This window comes from Eutrema salsugineum, unplaced genomic scaffold (genome assembly GCF_000478725.1).
Source record: "Eutrema salsugineum unplaced genomic scaffold, Eutsalg1_0 scaffold_10, whole genome shotgun sequence".
Taxonomy (NCBI): Eukaryota; Viridiplantae; Streptophyta; class Magnoliopsida; order Brassicales; family Brassicaceae; genus Eutrema; species Eutrema salsugineum.
The window spans coordinates 9,571,889-9,586,337 of NW_006256908.1; the positions used below are offsets into that span (position 1 = coordinate 9,571,889).

At 36.3% G+C, this 14,449-nt stretch overlaps 4 protein-coding genes across 4 annotated transcripts; all 4 read right to left on the minus strand.

The window, feature by feature from the left end:
• Positions 1 to 113: 113 nt before the first annotated feature.
• On the minus strand, positions 114 to 1,392 carry LOC18026790 (lactosylceramide 4-alpha-galactosyltransferase). The gene has a single exon (XM_006410954.2). It carries the CDS (start codon positions 1,335 to 1,337, stop codon positions 114 to 116), a length of 1,224 nt encoding a protein of 407 aa, XP_006411017.1. The 5' UTR covers positions 1,338 to 1,392.
• Positions 1,393 to 2,059: 667 nt separating this feature from the next.
• LOC18026791 (lactosylceramide 4-alpha-galactosyltransferase) lies at positions 2,060 to 3,374 on the minus strand. The gene has a single exon (XM_024148107.1). The coding sequence runs from the start codon at positions 3,245 to 3,247 to the stop codon at positions 2,060 to 2,062; it is 1,188 nt and encodes a 395-aa protein (XP_024003875.1). The 5' UTR covers positions 3,248 to 3,374.
• Positions 3,375 to 5,653: 2,279 nt separating this feature from the next.
• Positions 5,654 to 8,130, minus strand: LOC18027196. Its single transcript, XM_024148091.1, has 6 exons — positions 8,116 to 8,130; positions 7,822 to 7,966; positions 7,335 to 7,461; positions 6,949 to 7,051; positions 6,142 to 6,702; positions 5,654 to 6,043 (listed from the first exon to the last, which is right to left on the minus strand). Exons 2-6 carry the CDS (start codon positions 7,922 to 7,924, stop codon positions 5,951 to 5,953), a joined length of 987 nt encoding a protein of 328 aa, XP_024003859.1. The 5' UTR covers positions 7,925 to 7,966; positions 8,116 to 8,130; the 3' UTR covers positions 5,654 to 5,950.
• Positions 8,131 to 8,654: 524 nt separating this feature from the next.
• LOC18027197 (vacuolar cation/proton exchanger 1) lies at positions 8,655 to 12,291 on the minus strand. Its single transcript, XM_006410958.2, has 10 exons — positions 11,933 to 12,291; positions 11,556 to 11,623; positions 10,909 to 10,937; positions 10,592 to 10,788; positions 10,154 to 10,378; positions 9,924 to 10,055; positions 9,622 to 9,738; positions 9,334 to 9,504; positions 9,117 to 9,207; positions 8,655 to 9,016 (listed from the first exon to the last, which is right to left on the minus strand). Exons 1-10 carry the CDS (start codon positions 12,215 to 12,217, stop codon positions 8,934 to 8,936), a joined length of 1,398 nt encoding a protein of 465 aa, XP_006411021.1. The 5' UTR covers positions 12,218 to 12,291; the 3' UTR covers positions 8,655 to 8,933.
• Between the last annotated feature and the right edge of the window lie 2,158 nt (positions 12,292 to 14,449).

Sequence of the window (14,449 nt, forward strand, 5' to 3'; positions counted from 1 at the left end):
AAATCTAAAGCAAGTGGCCAAAGTGTAAACAATGAATGGAAACAAAGAGAAAAAAGCACACAGGAGAATCTACTTATAACACATGAATGAATATTTTCCTCTGATTGGGTCTTTTAAGTGTGAGAATTTGTGATGTTTCCGCAGACTGTGCAGTGAGTGGAGATGAGTTTGTGCATGACGCTTCCTTCTTCAATCTTAATCTTCCTTGTGACTTTATTCCACAGATGTATCATGTAACTCCCTTGGCTCAAGTCGTCTACTGTCCTCTCTACCCATTCTGCTTCTCTTGTGGTTGCAGGTTTCTTGAAAAGCCTTGGGATCTGAAGCCAATTCACTGGATAAAAAGCATCAGGCGGGAAGATTGTGAGGTTGTACTCAGGTTTGCATCCTAATCTCTCGATAACTCTAGAGACTAGGTAAGGACTGTTGTGTCCCCATCTGTTTCCATCGAAAGTAGTGGCATACTCGTGCAAGAACTCTCGCATAAGCGGATGGTAGAGGTCAAAGACCATCACTGCGTTGTTTAGTCTTGTCCATCTTTTGGTTTCTGGATCCAAGCTCTGTGCCCCAATTGCGTTTCTCAGTCCCTTCATATCTTTAAGGAAGATGATGTCTGTGTCTAGGTAGACTCCTCCGTACTTGTAGAGCACGGCGAGTCTTGTTAGATCAGAGAGATTCATGAACAGAGGGATAGAACCAGGATCCATGTTGCCACTTTTTAGCTTTTTCAGCCAAGCTTCTGCAGGAGTGTTCTTGACGAGGAATGGGATATCGAGAGTTACAGCAACGAGGTTGTAACCACGATCAAGGAATGGCTTGAGGATGGTGTTTCCTTTGGGTGAGTCTAAGGAGTTGGACAAAATCACCAAGCAAGCTCCGGGATTGGTGGTGAAGAGTGTATCAACAGCTAACATCTCTCTTGGTCCAAAGGATTTTGCCGGAGAAAGCCAAATCATAAAGAACTGAGCTGAGCAATTGCTTTTGTACAACTCCAAAACTCTTTCATGGAACCTAGTGCTCTTGCTCGTCGACTTTAGTATATCCAGCTCAGGTAGCTTTCTTCTGAACCACTCAATTCTCTGGCTCTTCCTAGCTTTTGGAGGAGGTACCAACGGATCTAACTCCTCCTTTTCTTTTTGATCTGAGGCCACAACCGAGACACTGCTACTACTACTACTACTACTACTCATGGGGACATTGGTTCTAGGAAGAGGTACGTTTGCTTTGAACGGTGGCTTATCTTCGGAGACAGTATATGTTGGAGATTCCATGTAGAGGAGATACAATAAAGCACAAACCGCGAAGATCGCGAATAATGGTAACTTCCTAGCTCGCATCTTTAATCTTTTGAAGAAAACTCTTGTTCGATGTGTACTTCTTAGCTTTACGTTTGACAGAACTAGAGTTTCTGCGTTGCAGCAGACAAGGGTGGTTTATATAGAAAGTCGTATGTTGATATTTTCCTAAATCAAGAGGGAGAATAATCTGTGATTTCCGTTTTGGTTTAGGACACCTAGAAACCGGAGGTCCTATTAGAAGTAGGAATTAGAGTTGCCTTAGGTTACAAGTAAGTTTATTGTTCGTAAGTAAGATCCTAACCAATCCCTGGATGCCGCGTGTAAACAATGGTTTGGGATTTTAGGAAACTTTCCTTATTAGTGATTTTCAGTTTCTAAAATACGAAAAACCCTTAATCCAATTACCTGACAATTATCATCCGATATACCCAACTCGTGATTTAATTGGTTACGGAATCTAAGTGTATTGTAACAATAAATGGAGAAAGGAAACTACTGGATGGATGTTTCTTTTTTCTTCATATTTATTTCCTTTTAAAAAAGATTTTCTTTTTGGTAAAATTTATCTGTTTTCTAAACATATAAACGTAGTAGGAATTATCGTCTTCCGTATTTGACTTAGAAGTATACAAATTTAGGGTTTGGAGACAATCTTATCTTGCCTGCATTAGAAACAACAACAAATGACGAAAGAACGAACCCAAACCTAAAAAAATCAGAAACAGAGTTTAAAACTTCTAAAGACTTTTTTTTATTTCTTGTCATCTTTGAATTCCTCTGCAAACAACACAGTGGTCCGAAATTATGATGTCTATGGCACTGCCCTTTCCGATCTTAAGTTTTTTGGTGATCTTGTTCCACAGATGCAGCCCGTAGCTTCCTTTGTTGAGCTTGACCAGATCGGCTTTGAGTAATGTCGAGTCATTGCTACTCCTTGGCGTCCGAAACAGTATTTGAATGTCTAACCAATTAAATGGATAGAATGCTACTGGTGGCAAAACTGTGAAATTGTTCCCAAGTGTTTCTTGTGCTCTCTGCACTACTCTGGTTACCAAGTAGGGGCCATTGTGTCCCCATTTGTTCCCATCAAAAGTCGAAGCAAACTCCTCAATGAAATGGTAAAGAAGCGGGTGTTCTTTCTCGAAGATAAGAACCGCATTGTTCAACCTTGTCCAGTTCTTTGAGTCTCCTTCCACCACTGTTTGCGCTCCTATCGAATTTCTCAGCCCTTTAAAGCTTCTAGTGACGATGAAGTCGGTATCCAAGTAAACACCTCCGTACTTGTATAGAATCGCTAGTCTTGCTAGGTTTGAAAGATTCTGAGATAAAGGTATCCTTCCTGGATCTCTTCTGCAGCTTTTCATTTCTTGAAACCAAGCTTTGGCTGGTGTGTCCTCAAGCAGCAACGAAATGTCTGGTGTTGCTGTATAAACCTTGTAACCGAGATCAAGTAGCGGCTTTAGGATGCTATCTCCTTTTAAAGAATCCATGGATCCTGATACAATCATCAAGCATCCTTGAGGATGAGATTTGAAGACACTTTCTACGGCTAGAAGCTCTCTCTTCCCGAAAAACTCTGCTGGTGAAAACCATGTCATGAAGAATCTGACCTCACATTTGTCGTCGAGAGACCTAAGAACCCTGTGATGAAACTGCTCTGACAAGTTGGTTGACTTGAAAACCTCGAATTCTGGGAGATGTGATCGAAGCCAAGCGATCCGGTATCTGCTTGTACTGTTCTTTGGAGGAGCCAATGACTTTCTTTCCATTCTGTTCATTTGTATTACCTCAGAGGTCGGTGAAGCCCAGAAGAAAGTGGATTCTAAAGACATGTTTGAGAGAATTGTTCCCGCGACAATGAGCAGCATTATGACCGCGAAAATGGTTGTAGAGAATACCGGCGAATTCGTGTGCTTGTAGAGAATACCAGCATTATTACCTTTCTCCATTGTTTCAGAATGTTATGAACAGAGAGAGAAAGTAAAGAAACTCACAAAGATGAGACGATTAAGAGGTATATTAAAATGTGTTTAAAAGGTTTTTTGGTGAGAGTATGTTTTCTAACAAAGTAGAAATGTTGAGTTAGAAATTTAAAATATGATGAATGTTCTTTTCTCCATTTTCTAGGTATAGTTTTGGGATTAGAGTATGTTAAGGTTCTACATGATTTGTTGGGTTTTTAACAAAACTGTTAAACTAAAGATAAATGTACATATTCTAAATATTGTTAGGTCAATCTTACGTTGGAGTTTGGTTGTCATACAGATAGCTTATGATTAGACTTGTGGAATATGCAGAAGATGTGCGTACCACTAACTTGTAGGATTACTTATATTTTTTGTTCCCATGGAAGAGTTTCATAAAAATGAAAAAATGAAAGTATCTTAAAATATTATATTTTTGAATCATGTTAAAGTGATTCAACATCTATAAAAAAATTTCATCAACACTAACACATGTTTCATTTTCATATATAGATACACCAATTCACATAACCCTTCAGATGTTTTATTAGTGTCATAATTCTAACTGCAATTTTTTTTTCACAAATGCTATATATAATTTATTTATCAAAATTAATTGTTTGAAAGTAAGACATTTGAACTTATAAAACAGGAAATTAATGATTCTAATTAAATTATGTTTGCAAACTCTTAAATGATTCTAATTGATTATTTCTTTTTGCCAAACTCTTTAACGATATAGTTGATTTTTTTTGTTGCCAACTCTTTAATCATTCTGACTAGTTTGATCTTTATGCATGATACGTGCTAATTTTCTTATGAAAATACAGATTACAGTGACGAGTTACGAATGACGTATATATTTCTTCTGTTTGAACTCAAACACAATCTCCATCAACATACATCTTAGAAACTTTTCACTTTTTTCAGGTTTGATCGTCACAGCTAAAGTCAATTTACAATTTTTTTTTATAATAAAAAACAATTTTATGTTGTATGGACAACACACGCTCTTATATCACATTTATCTCTTTTCCGCCATAGTTTCCCCGATTGCACCAATACAAGGTTCTAACTTTCTATGAAACAATTTCTTTATAAAATAAGTTGAAAATATGATGTAGCATCTATATTTTAGGCAAATAATAGTAGTTTCCATAAGAGTGTGACAGCAAAGTTACCCTAGGATTTCATTAACTGGAATGCTGAGTATAATGGCGGACTTAATAACTATTTTACGAGAATTAATATATTATTGTAAATTGTTTATCTTTTGAATATTATATTAAATATATATATATATATTAAAGTTTTATATTATCAATATCATACATATTAAAATTGTATTATCAATATCATACATCTTAATATTATATTAAATATATATATATATATTAAAGTTTTATATTATCAATATCATACATCTTAAAATTCAATGTACGGGTTAGATTCAGCAATTCATATACTGTATGATCTTTACTGAATCTCTACTTTCAGTGAATGATCATTGTCACTTGTAATGTATAAACTTAGATGTCAATTTTGTGGGTCTATAAAGAACATAGACAATTGAATCAATCCAAGTCATATTTCAATTGTCGAATGGAGAAAATTTTAAATAATATTTTCTGCTTAATATATTTTTCATACATAGCCCGAATCTCTTGATATTATGACCGGGCTGCCGAAGTTGGTTTGCTTTTTCTCTGGATACCTGTGCGGACTACATTTTTTTATATTCTGATCCTTTTAGATCACTGAGTTTAGATTTTGGATATAGAGAAAGTAGTATTTTTTCTTCCTGATCATTCAATTCTTGATTTCCTTATCTTTGATAGCATGGTTTATATTGTCAGATACGAAGAACTTGGGAACAAGTGGATTTTCGTGTTGGATCTCTTGAATTTGAAAAATTTGAGGTCTGATACTATATCCTTAGATCGTATTAAACCGTAAGCTCAATACAAAACTTAATTTATTCCAAAGAAATAATGTATAAAAAAAAATTATAGGCGTCACGTGCAACCATGCAATTTGTTTATGTAAGAAGAATCAAATTTATTATTAACAAATATTATTCATTTTCTATTTTAAAAGTGAAAGTGAAGTACTGTTGAAATCTTTTTTTTCTTCAAAATAAAAGAAAGAAAGAATAAAAATCGTAATGCAAAAGTTAAACTTGTGTAAGAACTTTATTTCACAAGTTTCATTGGACCTGCTTTAGGAACCGTGGGATGGGAAATGTTATCAGGTTATATTTTGGTTTATTTCAATAATCTGTGTGATGAGAAATGTTATCCGGTTTATCTTTTGGTTTATTTCAATAATCTATTTACTGATTTTAGGTGGTTTGTCCCACCATTTCGGTTTGTCCTTAATTTTCCTCGAACAAAGATTTAATCAATAGTCTAATTATTATGTTCAGTATCCGGAATACGTAGAAGCAAAAACAACATTCTATTTAATATCCCATTGCCTTAGGATTCAGTATGAAAAAGGAATTGGCCGGGCCATCCAGTAAAAATCTGCTGGGTTTGCTCTTGAGAGGCTATGTGAGGAACACGAGGCTTAGGGAACAAAGAGCTTAAGCCGAAAAGTATCCATCTCATTCAAGTAATAGTGGTATAACCGTTTGGCTCTTATGAAACCGAGTCGCCCATAAAGAGCCAACGCTCCTTAATTATGGTATCAAGAGGATGGCAATGGCTCGTTCTTGTCCATAGCATTTGTTGGAGCACTTGTTGTTACCCGCAGATTCCTCGAAATGCGACGCCTTATGTTCTGCATAACAAACACATACATTTTTTCTTGAAAAGGTAAGAAGAAAACTGAGAAAAGGTTGCAAGTTACAACTAAAGAAACTAGATTTTAATCTGTACCATGTGTCTCAAAGCCATGTCGAGAGACGACCTAGAGAGATTTCTCCCGAAGCCTCCTGAGCTCATGTTACCGTCATGTTTTGGAGGTGGCAGTTTCCTCATGTTCACAACTCTTTCCACCATTTGAGTCCCCAGCAAAACAGGATTCACATCATTGCTAATCTTGGACCGTCCCATTGATCTGTCACCAGAACTGTAGGCTCTGGCTCTTGAGGTTGAGACAGGTCTAGCCGGTATTTCACGGATTGTTAACGATGTAGGCTTAGCACTAGGAACTGACTTTCCCACCGAGGAAGAACGGGTAGAGGCAGGTGCTCGTGGATTGGATTTGATTGAAGAGGTTCTACTATCTAGATTTGAATTCCGAGCAGAGTTGGTTTGTTTTGTGGAAGACAATGTGGTTCGTGAAGTTGGTGTGGCTTGTCTTGACGGCTTACTGTTTGGTTTTGGTTCTGCAATGGTTTTGGCTATTTTGCTAATAGCACTTGAAGAATTTCGTCTTGGGAATTGCTTGGAAGCCTTGACGCTCCATGTCACAGGTTCTTGTGGGATGTTTTCGACCTTCAAAACAAAAGCTTAACATGAATCACCACGAGCATCATATATATCAAAACATGGGGAATGAAGTGAACATGGACCACTATTCCACTATGAAGTGGACATACTAATTAGAACTAAGTGATGTTGCATAGACTGGCAAAAGCCCTGAAGAACAGGACAGTTATGGATCTTATTTCAAGACAAACCAAAATCTAGGAATGGGGTTCCAGGAAAGTATCATTGGAAGTTTTTATAACCGGTTCTCACCCGTGGTTTTAGAGCAGTGGACCTAGCTTTAGGCTGCTTGAGTTTAACCATGGAGTTCTCCTGCGCTTCTTTCTCAACTAGTGTATCTGGAGCCGCAAGCAACCTGAGGAAAGATAATCTCTAGATTGGAAGTTCAACGACAAAACGAAGTACTCTAATCGATTGAGGCATCTACATTCTATCTAACAGCAACAAATAGAACAAGATGAGACCTGGAAACTCAGAGTTATGTCATGCAGACATGAATTCTTAGAAGCAAGGCAATATTTCAGAATCTCACTAACAGTTTTCCTTCTACGAATCCGGAGAACCACGTTCGAACACTAAAGCGACAGATAACACACAAACATCTCAAAATCTACAGGAAATAGCAGTGAAAGAAATACCACTCATAATCTGATTTGTTGTTCTCGGAGTCCAAGAACTTCTCAACCGCGCTCCTACGCAGCTGAACACATCTCGTTGTTGTTGACACTAAACTCTTTGTGGTACTCTTGTCAATACTGTTTGGTCCTGTCAAAAATTAAGCAACATGATACATCATTTGCTAAATTGATAACGAAACTGGCTAAACGATCTATACTAGAAATCTATCAGACTTAGCTCCGACTACCATGAAAAGATAACTTAGTAAGGATACAGAATCAGCTACAAGAGCTGAGAAAACAACTCTATAGCACTCAAAAACTGAATCCAAAAGCACGAAGATATTAGATATGGAAACGCGAACTAGTTCGAATGTATAATCGTATCAAACAAGCAGAGCTTCAGCATAATTTCGTAGCTAGCTTCTTAGATTTAGGTTCCGGGAGCTCCGATTCGGAGAAATCGAAGTGAAAATTTGGAGAAAGAGAGATCAATCAGGTAACTCACCAGGTTCTGGAAGAGAAGAAACGCCTTGAACCTTCTCGCGCCTTCGCAACTCCAGGAATAGAGAGAGTTCTTCATCTCCATCTCGAGCCACAACATTCTCCATTCTCGAAACCTCTTCCTTAAACTGGGTACGAATCACTTTTAGCTGATCATTGTTGACGATCGTAGCACCAAAAACAAAAACAACGAAACATAAGGTTATCAATGGAAGCCAAAAAAATGCATAGGAAGAAGAAGAAGAAGTAAGATAAAGGCGAAATCAGTGTTGGAGAAGAAGAACGAAGAGATTTACACAGATTGATTTCGTTGTATATTCACGAAACTGCCACTGTTCTGTTTGTCAGGTACTCTCACTCTCCTTTTTTTTCCAGGAGCTGGAGCGTAGGAGGTGGGGGTATAGATGTAATTGACGTAGGCCCCATTTGACTGAAGGTATGATCTCAACCGTTGGATTCGTAACGGCGATGACTGATCGGACGATTGATATTTGAATGGACAGACCAATGAGGCAGCCTCGTATATCGTGTGATTCAAACTCCTCAGCACTCGGGGGTCTTTTTTTTATTTGCAGATATACATCAAAAGCGGCCCAATAGCTACTTAATTTGGGCTTTTAACCCATAAAAGGCCACGAAGGTCTGATTTTGACCGGTTAAGAGTGATCTTATTCCTTCTGTTGTCAATTTTGGACATATCAAATCAAGCTCAAATCAACAAATTCTCAGTGAATACTTTGGCATGTCTAAACTTTGACCATAAGAAATAAAAAAATTTATGAGTTATAATCCATTTTACTTATAATTTCATATTAACTTCTCAGAGAAATGATTAAATCATAGAAAAGAAAAAACTGAAAATGAAAAATGAGATAGAACATGGGAGATAAAGCATTCATAGATAGTCCATCGAAAACCCACACATGGGCATTAAAAAACTTCTCAAAACTTATCTTCATCAAGACCCCCAATACTCATTGAATCTCAGAAATCTCTCTGACAAGTTTTCTTGTTTTAATATTTGAAAAATGAATCAAGAAATTGAGCATTTTTTTTTCCCTTGTCCCTTGTGTCGGTTTGGAAATTTTGCTTCAACATATTGGTACTTGTCCAAATTTAAGATGAGAAAACTCCTTGGCCGATTGCATTGACTGCATTGTTCATCAGTTGATGTCCCAAGTGAATAGCATTTGGTTGTTCTGAAATACACATAATATCATAATTTTGTGTTATGTAATTATTATTGTCAATCTAATTGCTAACGTGTTTTATGATATAGAATAATGGATTTTAACTCACTCTGAGGAAGTTTGTCGACGAAGAAACAAATGGCAATGATGATATAGCAAAGCAAGAGAACCAGTCCTTTCATGTAGTGAGAAGTCCCATCCTAAAGAACCACAAAAACACAACACAATATTTAATCATTGAAACTTGAATTTTTTTTCAATCATCCATTGATTTTTATAATGTATTGATCATGATTATTTGTAAAGGTGTTGAAAAATGTTTTAACCTGTAACGTGAAGGCTGTGATGATAATGGAAAGGGCAAGAGAACCGGTTTCAAGGACATTGAAATTGAGATCCATCTTAATTCCTAGAATCCACGCCACAATAATGGTCAAGGGGACGACGAATAAGCCAATCTGTGTTGCAGAGCCTAATGCAACTCCCAGAGATATGTCCTACAAAAGTTATTTGCAGTTTGACATGAGTCCATGCATTGTGTCATTATCCACGAGTTTTTCCTTCTTTTTATTTTTTGGTAAAGAAATATAGGATGCTATGAAATGAAAACTCACGAGCTTGTTCTTAAAAGCGAAAATGATGGCTCCAGCGTGTTCAGCCGCATTTCCAACAATGGGAAGCAATATGATACTTATAAAACTCACTGATAGTCCCCATGATTCCGATGCTTCCTAAGAAAAATATCGCCAAAATTAAGGTTATTCGTGTATACATACATATGATCATTAAGAATTAAAATAAAAAAAAGTAACTCTTAAGGATATATTTTAGGAATTTTCATATTTTCAAAAGTAATATAAAGAATAAAAGTTGGATACCAATAAAAAACTTAATAATCGATCATAACAAAAGTTACCTCAATAGTGGCCACAACATACTCTGATAGCAATGCAATGACGAGTGTCATACCAACCAACCACGCAAATCCGCTCCAAAATCCAATCACAGCGGTTTCTTCCTCAGCAACATCGTCATCATACTCGTCTTCCTGTACCACATTTCGTATTAAACATCGTTAGATATATCACACAAAATAAAATAAAAAAGTGACTTCTTCTCTGATCTTGTACGTATATGCTTTATTACCTGATCTTGTGCGTCGAACAATTGGCGGTGAGTCCAGAGTTGGAAAACAAGATATGCGATGTAACCTATCAACATAACAATACTGCTGGCTCGTGACAGATTAAGTGTCATGTCGGCAATTAGATCAGCCGAAGTCTCTCCGTTGGCCACGTATCCAAACAACAGTGGCAGCAAGTGACACAACAAACCCATTAAGAGTAAGAAGAAGTTCACATCGGCTTGTTTCTGCAACAATGACCAAAATTAATTATTTTGGTTCATAAATACCTAAAAGATTTACCAATTAATTAACCTGACTACGTGCGCTTGATTGCTAAGCAAGCTACAACTTAAATACTAATCCCGGTTAAGACTAACCGTACCAAACTTATCCCATTCTTGGTTCAGTTATATTAAATTCAAACGAAATATTGTTGTACAAAGGGAGGGAGGCTATACCCGGTCGAACCGCTGCTCTCGTCGGAGATTAGCGATTCCGCCGCAAAAGAGTGAAGTCCCGAGAACCAATAGAAGGTTCGATAGAATGGAACCTAGCAACGAGTATTTCACCACTGCGACTTTGTTATTGGTCAATGCCAGAATCGCGATTATCAATTCAGTAGCGTTTCCACACGTTGCGTTCAATAGACCACCCACTGCATGCGTTTCAAAACAAACATAAAATGAATGAGTTTCTACTGACAAAAAAACAAAGTAAGCTGGAGATAAATAATTAAAAACAAGAAAGAATAGTTGGTAAAGAAGTAGCTACTTACATGTAGGACCGGTGTAAAACGCTAGTTGCCTGCACGGGATGCACGATCATGTAAATATAACCACAAAAGAAAAATGATAAACGACTAAGAAACATTATCAAATTATCATATGATTCTAGATCATCCTAATGTAGTTGAATATTATTATAAAGAAGATAAAGGTTTGTACTATGCTTTCACGTTGACATATGAGTGGGAAATAATTGCGTGTGGTTCGCTGATAGCCTGATACCCAATCATGCAATGACTAATCCCAAAAGAACTTTGGTCCATTTATTTCAAAAAGCAAAGTAGTTAACGAAAGAACATGGTGGATTCGGACCAAACTAATATGATATGTTCTGTAACCCTTTCAAAAAGCAAAATTGCAAACGTGACAAATTAAATTTATTGATTCAAATCATGGAGAAACGAGAAACTTCAGTGGGCCGAGTGGTTGGACGGATTTTTTGAAAGAGACAACAACTATTGATTTAACGTGACATTTTATCTACTGATGGGATAGATACGATTCATTCGTCGACAGTTGGCTAAATCTTGTCTTGATCGAAAATAAAAGGTCGTAACGGTAAAATATTCAAATCATATAATGTAAGTAGATAGAATAACATTTGGATGTGGATGAGGATAAGTAAGAATACACTTACTCTGTCAGAAAGCTGACTCGCTCAGCTAAAGGTGTGAGTCCTAGCAAGCTCAGTCCAAATATCCACGACTGTACCGAATAATTAATTTAAAAACCTTAATGATTGCATATCTAATCAATTAAATACCTATCCCTGATTTAGTGGTGAGTAATAATAATTTAATTAGATGCGCTAATAGTGCCAATATATCTTCACAATTAATAGTTTTTTCATAAGATAATAATCTAGTCCCGGTAAATCATGATTGCCCCATTAATTCCTTACATTCTTGAAATTGAGTTTTCTTGAAACAAAATTTGTTGATGAATGTTTTTGTCTGTTTAGCAATATTTTGAATGTTATAATTGAGGAGAAAAGCTCCAAGAAATCAAAAATACCTGACTGAAACCACAATAGGTTCCGATAATGGCGACAGGTATGGCGGGAAAAAGGATGGCAAGTTTGGTGCCGAGAATGACTTCTTGAAGGTTGGCAAGAAATTCTTTGAGACCTTTGTATGGAACCTTCTGGATCACTCGGAGGTCTGATTTCTTCCTCAAAGAAGAAGAAGACATGTTGTGAGCTGTTCTTCCATGTCTCAGCTCTCTGCTCGATCCTTTTGTGGTCATGCTTGCGTTTCCGTTCTCAGCCGCTGACCACTGTTCCGGAACTATCCCGGCCATTTCTTCACTTATGTTTTTTTTTTTGGGGTCTCTTCGATTTGAAGTTATAATATTTTGCTTTGTTGATTCCTCCTCTGTTGCGTTTGTATAGAGTGGCGTCACAGATGTTTAAATACTGATTATTTTTGTATTTTGGGTCCACACAAGGCAACTTCCACGAAATTTCCCTTGGTTTATTTATTTGTTTAATTCTTGGGATTTTATGCTTTTTTGTAATTTTGGCAACAAAATCAGAAATGGTAGATATAGATACGTGCCATTGAAAGTTGTAATAACACATGGCTATCAAATCTGGATTTTTTTTGGAAATTAGCACATTAGGACTTACAGCAATATGTCAAAAATCTAACTTTGGTAACAATAATATTTAACTTTAGTAGTAGAATATTAAGAGAAAAAAAAACGTGTTGGTCTTATATCTTTTATTTATTAGGTAAGCAATTAGTTCTAAATTAAAATTTCATTTTCACGTTGATTGGCGTTTTGAAAAGGAAGTATTCTAAAAACATATGATCAAATGACTAAGAAAATAATCATTACTACGATTCTCAAAACTAACATAAGCATTTTTGTCAACCTAATATAGTTTTTTAATGAGTGAAGATTACAAAAAAATCCCTTAAAATAAGAACACATAAATGAGACTATCTTTATGAATTCGTTCTTTTCATTAATAACACTAACAAATTTTAGTATATGTAATGAAACCGCGATTTTTTTCCTTAATTTCTTCTTAAAATCTTGTATTTTTTACATCCGCCCAAATCACATGTCCCATCATCTGTAGAATAATACGTATACTTTTGTTGTTTACGATACTTCTTAACTTCTGCACCAAAATGTGCCAAGAACAGTCTAGAGGAAGTAGTTGTGCCACCTCTGCATTTACTCGAGCATATGAGTTAGACTCCAAAGTTCCTATAGTCGGATAAATGGGCCGACGGCCCCACCAAAAAAAAAGTTATACATAAGTGAAAAATAATATAGCTTAAAATAGAAAGTCCTAAACGCATTGACAAATAATTTTTCAAATCACTCTTACTTTTAAAAGTTTCGTTCGAGTTTATGTTTTACTAGTTACTACCATGTTTTTTTTTAAAGGTACTGTTCGAAATGAAATTCGCATAAGAATGGAATAAAGATAAGCATCGGTGTGACACGTGCTTTGAGAGTGTTCTTTACAGAAATCCTAAGGGCCTAAATTGTGTCGTGTAGTACGAAAACGAGGCTGCTGATTTTGCCTGTGCCTTTTTTGCATCACGAGGAGGTACGTAGCTTTGATAAAAGGTGGGAAGTGGCTCTTGCCTTTTGTCTTCTATTTATTAAGGGTTAACTTTTAGCTGAAGTTATCTCTCATATTCATTTTTAAAAACTCTTATTAAAATCAGACCTCAGAACTAGAGGTGGACAAATCAATTGAAAACCTCAGTCTAAGAGGAAATAGGATTCTGTATAATCCAATAATCCATGAAATCTAACACACGTTGATGACTTTACTACCACACCAACCATCCAACCCATAGCCCTATAAGAAGGGAAATTGAAGAGAATCAGAAGATTTTGGAAAGATCTTATCAAGAAAACGAGGGGTGATGAAGTTAAACTAGTAGAAGCGTAGATACTCTTGAATAAATTATTCTAAAATGATTTCATATCCATATATATCCCTACGAATTGTACATTTTCCTACAACATTTCTTTTTTTTTCCGAATTCAATGGCCTATAGAATCTAAAATTAAAGTGCCACTAGTCTCAGAGAACCGTTATAAAACTAATTTCATAAGTACTGCATGTACCTATGTAGTCCACGTCCATGACAGCGATTGAGTCTGACAATCTAAAGCGGTCAGAATATCATTATTTAATTTATTGAAAGTAATGATCCCTAAACACATACTTAAGCACCCCAAGCGTATACTGCCGAAGAGTAGAGAATGCTATGAACCCAAGTGGGTATATAAAGACACAAACACAGCTGAAAGACGCATTTGTCTTGTTCGAACGCACCACAACATATTTATTTCAGGAAATGCCCCACAAATCTTTGTTGATTTCGGAAGTTACACCGATTTATTGTTTGAGTTCATCGACATATACGTATGGGCAAACAATGGACGAAAGGCGTTGGGGTCACAATGATGAAACAGGCCAAAACAAAACAAATGAATTGACGTTATAGGAAACTACCCGGAAGCTGCCTTCGTGAGGATACGTCTATGCACTTCTCACAT

Bases quoted from the DNA above. Each gene is read 5' to 3' on its own strand.
- LOC18027196 (XM_024148091.1), bottom strand. From the start codon at position 7,924: ATGGAGAATGTTGTGGCTCGAGATGGAGATGAAGAACTCTCTCTATTC. The intron at 7,052-7,334 runs GTATTTCTTTCA...ATCTTTCCTCAG, and splicing joins AACAAATCAGATTATGAGTG to GTTGCTTGCGGCTCCAGATA. The intron at 6,703-6,948 runs GTGAGAACCGGT...TTTGTTTTGAAG, and splicing joins CCACTGCTCTAAAACCACGG to GTCGAAAACATCCCACAAGA.
- LOC18026791 (XM_024148107.1), bottom strand. From the start codon at position 3,247: ATGGAGAAAGGTAATAATGCTGGTATTCTCTACAAGCACACGAATTCG.
- LOC18027197 (XM_006410958.2), bottom strand. From the start codon at position 12,217: ATGGCCGGGATAGTTCCGGAACAGTGGTCAGCGGCTGAGAACGGAAAC. The intron at 10,056-10,153 runs GTAATAAAGCAT...AATGTGGTACAG, and splicing joins TGTTCGACGCACAAGATCAG to GAAGACGAGTATGATGACGA. The intron at 9,505-9,621 runs GTGAGTTTTCAT...TAACTTTTGTAG, and splicing joins TCGCTTTTAAGAACAAGCTC to GACATATCTCTGGGAGTTGC.
- LOC18026790 (XM_006410954.2), bottom strand. From the start codon at position 1,337: ATGCGAGCTAGGAAGTTACCATTATTCGCGATCTTCGCGGTTTGTGCT.